Below are 8,849 nucleotides of genomic sequence, written 5' to 3' on the forward strand. Positions count from 1 at the left end.
GACATGCACACACACACACACACACACACAGACAAATCCATTACCAACTCCCCTAGTACAGCCCTTTACAAGCAAATAAAGGGTATTAGTGGTACAGCTTTAAAACCTGTCACGCCACCAGTTATGCGTGTCAGACAGACAAAGCCCCGCAGCAGTGTCCAGACAGAAGCATAAAAGAATCGATAAAGGAAGAAGTGGAGGGAGCGAGATTAGCCGTGTAGCACTGTGCACTCACTGGAACGCTAGCAGGCTAATTGCTTGGAGACCCAAGCGAGGAGCAGGGACGGTGAGATGGAAGAGACAGAAAGCAGCTTGAATTGATTGTTAGAAGTTTCTGTGATACCTGTCCTCTCCTCGTCACACACCGCATGGTGTGTGTGTGTGTGTGTGTGTGTGTGTGTGTGTGTGTGTGTGTGTGTGTGTGTGTGTGTGTGTGTGCGTGTGCGTGTGCGTGTGCGTGCATGCGTGTGTGGGCCCATGCATGTGCATCAGTGTTTGCCACCCCTCACTCTCACAGGTCAGCTGTCTGTAGCAGACCTCACCCTCATACCACATAATCGATATAAAGGAGCAAGAAGATGATGACGAAGAGGAGGCAGGATTTAGATAGCCTTCGTTTTGATGACCCCCATGGAGCTGAACTCACAGAACTCATGAACAATATGAACCCTCCTTGTTCAAATGTCAAATATGGCCGCCGGCCCAAACACAGAGAGCTCATACTGTATATCAGACCCATTTGGCACATTATAACCTTGTCCCCAGGCTTTTGGGCACAGCGCATATAGACCTGGATTAAAGTCAAACCCGGCCTTAGTGGGAGAAGTGAATTTACTGAGTAAAGAATTTGTTATTATTTGATTTCAGCGAATCACACAGCTGCGAGGCGTGCGAGGTGAATCACAGAGGCCTCCTAATCAGACACATGTGGCGTGCAAACTGATGTGGGAGATGATTGAGGCAAAGTAAAGCCAATGGCTATGCGGATGTGTCTGGGAACAAGACTCCGCACGTAATGTTGCCGATTCCCCGAGATATATCTCTGCCTGCCTCTGAGTGTCCAATAAGACTGGAAACAGCAGATAGCAGGAAATAACAATAATACTCTATAATGCACTACGGGCGATCACGTTTAAAACTGAAAGGACGGTTTTTATCATAGCAGACGCAGTTCATGTATAGTGAGAACTGTCCTGGAATAGTCCTTTAGTTAGTAGGCAAGGCAAGGCAAGTTTATTTCTATAGCACATTTCATACAACAGGGGCAATTCAAAGTGCTTTACATACATTATTTTAAAAAGTACAGTGTTGCTACAGCAGTAATTCCAGCATTACTACACAGACACAAAGCAACGCTGAGCAATGAATACTACACACAGCGTGATCAGCATTCTGAATGGTCACAGTGTCATCCGCCTGTGCTTTCAGCTGTCGCAGCTCCTTCCAACCGGTCTAGAGCAGTACCTGTGGTGTCTGGTCCACAGCCCGGTCTAGAGCAGTACCTGTACCCCAAGACATGGCACCAGCCTGGGCAGCCTGTAGAGGAGCAGGGAGGCCCTGGACCTCAGAACCAGCACCAGAATAGTCATCAGAGACACCAAAGGCAAGGTGAGACAGGCTCTTCCCTCTTCACCCTGGCCTGGCCTGGGGACCTGTACAGTGGTGGCCTCACAGAGGTCATACTGATGATGTGCTGTATGTTCAATGGAGGAAGAACTGTTTATGTGGGGACTACCTGTAGGTGAAAAACGACCTTGGCTGACTGGCCCTCCATGTTTGTTTATCTGAAGGTCTGTATGACGGCTGTTTGCCTTAGTCTGTATCTGTTTTTTTAGGTGTTTGGTGTATTCTGCCTAGGATCAGCATGTTATGTTATGAAACAGGACTGACATTCCTGTTCTCCTTCTCGCCCCAACTCAAGATGAATATCCACATTACCTCCTAATAACACTATATGTTATTATGAGGTGTACATGTATATATGTTTTATGTTTCATTTAATGCCTTATTGATGTGTTTTCTATGTTCATACACAAAAGAAGGACTGAAATAAACTACTACTACTACTACTACTACTACTACTACTACTACTACTACTACTACTACTACTACTACTACTATATATCCAGGTGCTAGAGCCAAAACATTACAGAGAATCACTCAGACAAACACTCAAACTCTCTACTGTTGGAGACTGGAGTTTGGAATAGAAGGTTAAATGAGCAAGGCATAAGTATATTATGTTGGAAATCCACAGCGGAATTCAGTTTGAAATTCCAAACCACAACACCCTCCCTGATAATAATTTGAACCCCCTGAAATGCCCTTGCAGTGTCGGACATGACCTGTTCTGCTTCTGAATGCACACACGATTACAAGAGGCAGCCACCAGAAACAGAAAGGTGGAAATCGGTAAGTCACCCCTGGCCCCTCCCCTAGGGCACCCCTGGCCCCTCCCCTAGAACACTTCGGCCCCTCCCCTAGACCACACCTGGCCCCTCCCCTAGAACACCCCTGACCCCTCCCCTAGAACACTTCGGCCCCTCCCCTAGACCACACCTGACCCCTACCCTAGAACACCCTGGCCCCTCCCCTAGAACACCCCTGGCCCCTCCACTAGAACACCCCTGGCCCCTCCCCTAGAACACCCCTGGCCCCTCCACTAGAACACCCCTGGCCCCTCCACTAGAACACCCCTGGCCCCTCCCCTAGAACACCCCTGGCCCCTCCACTAGAACACCCCTGGCCCCTCCACTAGAACACCCCTGGCCCCTCCCCTAGAGCACCCTGGCCCCTCCCCTAGAACACCCTGGCCCCTCCACTAGAACACCCCTGGCCCCTCCACTAGAACACCCCTGGCCCCTCCCCTAGAACACCCCTGGCCCCTCCCCTAGAACACCCCTGGCCCCTCCCCTAGAACACCCTGGCCCCTCCCCTAGAACACCCTGGCCCCTCCCCTAGAACACCCTGGCCCCTCCCCTATAACACCCCTGGCCCCTCCCCTAGAACACCCCTGGCCCCTCCCCTAGAACACCCCTGGCCAGTAACGACATGTTTGTATGCAAACCAGGTGTCAGGCTGGACACTTTATTTTAGAAAGCACTTTACGGGATCAAGCATTCATTTGGAAAATAAAATATTTATTTCAAGGGATTTCTTCTTCCCTGATTGCTACCCATTAAACATAAGTAATTACAACCATTAGGAAGCTTTTAGAAAGCTTGGAAGTTATATATTGGTCACCTTTTAATGTTCACCTCTTCAATTTCTTAGTCAAGTGGCTACAATTTTTGTTTCTTTTCCAGGTTTATTGACGGACGTTACCAGACTCTTTCTTTGTAAAAGGAAGTATAGACTGTCTGACATTTGGAGGAGGCAGGTAAGTGGAAATCTTTCCTCTATGATCAATAAGCTACAGAGCAGCAGACTGCATTAGGATAACAAAGGAGGACTCGGGGGACGAGTCCCTCAGTACAGAGACATGCACAGGCTGTTGTCTTCTAATCAACCCCACCCCTCTCCTTTTTGTTGTTTATTCCTCCCCCCATCTTCTCCTTTCTACCTATTTATTTCTCCCTGCCCTTCCCTCAACTCCCTGTAATGTCCTCCTCTCCTCCCTTCACCCCTCCTCCTCCTCTATCCTTTTATCAGAGGTCACTTTGGCCTGTGGTTGTATGAGGACTTCCATGAGTGGAGCCGAAGGCGTGACACATTTTGACAATGATGTTTTGTCCTCGTCTGAAGACTTCCTCGTTAACTATCTCTTTAAGATAAGAGGCCAGAATGGAAATAACATAAACAATCGTATACTGTATATTCGATCACATCAATAATTGATTGCATTGGATTGTTTACCTGTAAGCATCAGTGGCGTTGGGGAGAACTAATCTCAGACCAGCACACACAAACCAGTGAGTGAATGAGCAAAGATCGTTTACTAGTCTCTCGTAAAACAATACTTTGATGTACTCTTGGACATTGTGATTGGTGCAGGTGTGATGAAGCTGTCTTTTTTGCTCATACTGAGTGGTGCGTGATGAATGAACTGCAGAATTGAACATACTGTATGAAACAACATTCATTCACTAGCCTTGCTTGGCTGGGAATGAGACTGGAGAGGTGTGGGGTCCAATCCAACAGAACAGACATTGAACAGACTACCCAGTTTACCAGGCTGTCCTCATGATCCTCGTGACTACAAAGGAGTTATACTGCCCTCTGGTGGTCAATCATTTTTATATCATCAGTTATCACTCTCTGTGTTTGCCCTATTTGCCAATTAGAACGTCAATAACAGTCTGTGAAGATATGGATGACTCCAGAAATATGTAGTAATGCTGATAGCATAGCAATGTAAATAGGAGTCTGAGATTTACGGTACCTAAATTCGTGGTTGTGCGCATTGCACACAGTTTCATAGTCAAGTATGGTGTCTGCAGCCCTATAACACTAGAGGGCACTCTTGTCACAGAAACCTCTTGTCTCTCTCTCTCTCTCTCTCTCTCTCTCTCTCTCTCTCTCTCTCTCTCTCTCTTTGATATGATGTCTATGTCATCCCATTTCATTTTTTCCGGGTTATTGAAATATCTGGCAAGAGAATATGCTATTCTACATAGAGAGCGTTCTTCAAAGATCTAAGGACATCACGAGGAACAGATTAGACGGCCGTGTTCCTTCCTCCAGTACCCCAGAGCAGATGGAGACTCGTTCCAAATCACCATTTTAGATTCTATTACCTAATCAGTTTACCATTTATATGTAAAGTAACATTCTAATTGATCGGCAGATGGGACGGAATGAATGCTTTGGGACTAATTTTCTGGGATTTTAAGCATCCTGGGTCTGTTTCAAGTAAAAGCAGGTTGAAATTATAGTGGTGAGTAGAGAGGTTTAAAAAGGGCCAAAGAGCCATAATCAAGCATTTACAATCTGTTGCTGGCATTACTTGTTTAAGCAGAGGGAACACTCATGGCCCATGAGTAAAACAAACGAAAAAATAGTGGAAACAGTTTGCGATAATTAGTTTGAAAAATAAATTTCCCCAGCGATGGATTACTCACTGATGCCCCTGTCTCCTTCCCAAATCTGTCTCCTTCCTATAGCAACCAGAGGTCTGGGGCCTTCCCCCTCCCGTGTGTCAGCCTAAGTCATATTGCTGGATTAATTAATTAGATGTTTGGTTATATGAGGCCTCTGGATCTCATGAATGCCAATGACCTGATTTCCTTATTAGCCACAGAGATGGCCTGCCATAGAGACACACTGCCGCAAGGGAGAGTCTGTGACCCAGTTATAGGCAAAACAAACTGACATTCAACAGTAGTCATAAGTAAGTTCAAGTTTAATGGATCCACATGGCAGTTTACAGGTTAAAACTGAAATACATGGATATTAACAGTGCAGTAATTAGAAATCATCACATGAATGCAAACTCTATGTATGTTAGATTCTGTCGGCAGCTTTCGTTTGTCATTACACAGTAGCGTGCTGGGAAAGGTAAACATGGTTTCTTTCAGGGTTCCATAATTATGTAAACATAATCAGCAGTCATCAATCATCACGTTTCAGCATTATGTATGTTAACCTCCGGATAGAACAGTGAGAGACAAATCTCAAATTCAAATCCAACCTGGTGCTTAACAAATCTCATGACTCATCAAGAGAGCATTACATTTTATATTACATCTTGACAGACCCAGAGAGCATGAGAAAACATGTTTCTAAAAGGTCTCGCTACATATCAGGCGTGTGCTACTGTACTGTGCTGTACCTTCCAAATCAAACAAACCATGTCTCTGTACACGATTTCTGCATTAGTGCAGTTAAGCTATATGCAGGGATGTGTGCGACCTCCCAACGAAAGGACATGTAATATAATGATTTATTAACTTTGCGTATATGGTTAATTAAAGGCCTTCTCTTGCTCAAAGTTCTTAAATGCTCTCCTCATGAAAATATAACCACATATTCCAGCAGTGGCATGCAGAATGGAGTACTTTCCTCTGATGCGGCAACCTCCAGCATGCTAAGGAGCTGACTTCCATATCTTATTATTACACAAGAGCAAGGGGCTTAACCCCTAGGTTATTAAAGAAGCAATTATAATGAAATCATACCAAAAATCACCTTGTGATATAAAATAATTTTAATTTTTAAAACCAAGTTAGTTAATGATCATGCTTTATAGTGTGTGTGTGTGTGTGTGTGTGTGTGTGTGTGTGTGTGTGTGTGTGTGTGTGTGTGTGTGTGTGTCTGTGTGTGTGTGTGTGTGTGTGTGTGTGTGTGTGTGTGTGTGTGTGTGTGTGTGTGTGTGTGTGTGTGCGCGCGTGTGTGTCAATGTGCGTGTGCGTGTGTGTGTGTGTGTGTGTGTGTGCCAGTGTTCTATTTGCCATGCACATCCACTTTTGTTTACATGCATTAAAACATGTTTCAATGAAATTATGACAGTGATAAGTAGAATCCGACAAACAGACAAAAAAAATGCAAATCATCCAATTGGTTTACAAACAAATACAACTGTAGTATGATTCATAATCTACATTTACAGCTGTGATAACTTCAATACAACCTATGAGCAGGCTACAGTATAGTACATTAGGCAGGAATGTGTACTAAAGGTGTCTAAAGGTTCCTGCACTGCAACAGATTGCCTTCCTTTCAATGATAATTCATGCCGCGGACATCTGTTGTGTACCACTAACACCTTGTCCCTGTTGTATAATAAAAATATATGTGGTAAATACTGTGTTAACCTGTACAAACTGTTTCCCACCATGGGGCTACTACACTGACCTCCTCCGAGACCGGGGGAACTCCCTGAAGCTGTGCCCGGGTGAGAATGCGCTCCCTGGGGAAGAGAGTCCTGTGTTGTCCCTGGGGCTGGGAGAGTCATGGATCCTGTAGGAGATGGAGCTGTAGTAGACAGAGTTGATGTGGCAGCCGGGGTGCTCGTTGTGTGACACCAGTGGACTGTCACACACACCCAGGCGGTAGCACACACAAGAGCAGAGGGGGCCCAGGCACGACTGCCTGGCTGCAGGTCTGCCTGGCTGCAGCTGTAGGTGCAGCCTCTGCCTACAGGGGGAGCCCCTGCTCTCCTGCTCCTTCGCCGGGGAGGAGGAGATGAGGTTGGTGCGGCTGGTCCCCTCCTCCATGGGCAGGTACAGGGTGCTGTGACTGCGACTGCGACTGCGACTGTGCCCCATCATGTCCCTGACCCTGTCTTCACGCCCCGCCCTGCTCCCCTGCTGCTGCCCCCCTCCCCCGCGGAGCCCCGTGGGCCCGTCCAGGAGGTCCCTCTCCCTCTTGACGGAGGCCCTCTCCTGGGCGTCTCGCCTCTCGTCCTCCGTGTTCATGGTGAGGAAGCGGAGCACCACCAGGTTGAGGAAGGCCCCGATGACCGTCAGGCCCACCAGGATGTACATGAAGCTGAAGGCCACGTAGGTGGTCTTCTCCTGGAGGTCCTCCTTCTTCTGCAGGGCCACAAAGTCCCCGAAGCCGATGGTGGTGAGCGTGATGAAGCAGTAGTAGTAGGCGTGGAAGAACGTCCAGCCCTCGTAATGGGAGAACGCCGCGGCGCCCACGCACAGGGTGCCCATGCAGGACAGGAGGCCGACCAGCACCATGTTCTCCATGGAGACCTCGGTCCGCCGTAGCCGCAGGCACTGCTTGGCCCTGCGCAGGAGGTAGCGCACGAACGTGTTCATCCTCTCTCCCAGGCTCTGGAACATCACCAGTGTGAGAGGGATGCCCAGCACAGCGTAGAACATACAGAAGACTTTCCCTGCGTCCGTGCCTGGGGCAGCGTGGCCGTAACCTGCAGAGGGAGAGATACAGTACATTGTGGCAACCGAGAATAGCATTCGTTACTCTTTACTATGTTGTAGATATAAGCTGTGATGTAAACAGCTTTTGAAGGCAGTGAAACATAAACATTCTTCATAGTATAATGTGTATATGGATATGCTGAAATGTGCTGAAATGTATCAGATGTAGGGAAAGGGTCATCCGAAATGAAAACTATACTGTATAATGTATAACAGTGCAGAGCAGAGCAAATACACCACGAGAAATTGACGTAACCTATTCGGCCATGACAAAAGTAACAAGATAGCTGAGGAAACTTAAATACCAATATACCAATTGTGGTGATGACCGTTATGGCAAAGTAAAAAGAACCGGCGAATTTCCACTGTCTCCCGGCGCGGTGTGGCTCTGCTTGCAGCACCACGCGCTCTATCTCGCGGTAGTCGTCTTCGGAGAACCGGTACTTCTTTTTCATCTCGGTGCGCTTCTGCTCCAGAACGCGTCTGCGGGAACTCTCCGTCTCGGATTCCAGCGCGTCGAACACCGCGGCGCCGACCAGCAGGTAGGAGAACATGCAGAGGATGAGCGACAGGGTCCGGACATTCTGCTTCTTCATCTTCGGTCTCGGGTGAACCCTCACCGGTGAGCTCTGAGAGCAGACACACCGGTCCGTTACAGGTGGTGCTGTTCACTGTGAGAGCTGCCTCTCCACCGCTACATCAGAGCTGTGGCGTGGAATACAATCGCAGGTTGGTTTCAGGAGGAGGTGCAAACATAAAAGAGAATTAGCATGGACATAATACAAGAAGGCTAAGTATTTTCAAGAATAAAGAATTAGTCTGAAATTGTCTCATGGTGCTATTCACGGCAATCGATAACATTGTATTTCCAGTAGCCTACTAGCCTGCTGTATACCTGCTGAATTAGAGCTTAGATTTATACCTGTCAATCACCACTTTTCTTCCATATATTTTCGTCCACGTTGAGAGAGCGACGTTGTCCGAACGGTAACGGTAATCCAATGCATTCTGTCAAAAATTCGA

The 8,849-nt window shown here is 47.2% G+C and overlaps 1 protein-coding gene across 1 annotated transcript; it reads right to left on the reverse strand.

Moving 5' to 3' along the window:
• Positions 1-6,782: 6,782 nt before the first annotated feature.
• kcnk15 (potassium channel, subfamily K, member 15) lies at positions 6,783-8,422 on the reverse strand (the record flags this gene model as incomplete). The annotated part of the gene is made up of 2 exons (XM_080533898.1): positions 6,783-7,816; positions 8,140-8,422. The coding sequence occupies 2 exons, from the start codon at positions 8,420-8,422 to the stop codon at positions 6,783-6,785; spliced, it is 1,317 nt and encodes a 438-aa protein (XP_080390024.1).
• Positions 8,423-8,849: the final 427 nt, after the last annotated feature.

This window comes from Nansenia antarctica, assembly GCF_963989245.1.
Source record: "Nansenia antarctica genome assembly, chromosome: 6".
Taxonomy (NCBI): Eukaryota; Metazoa; Chordata; class Actinopteri; order Argentiniformes; family Microstomatidae; genus Nansenia; species Nansenia antarctica.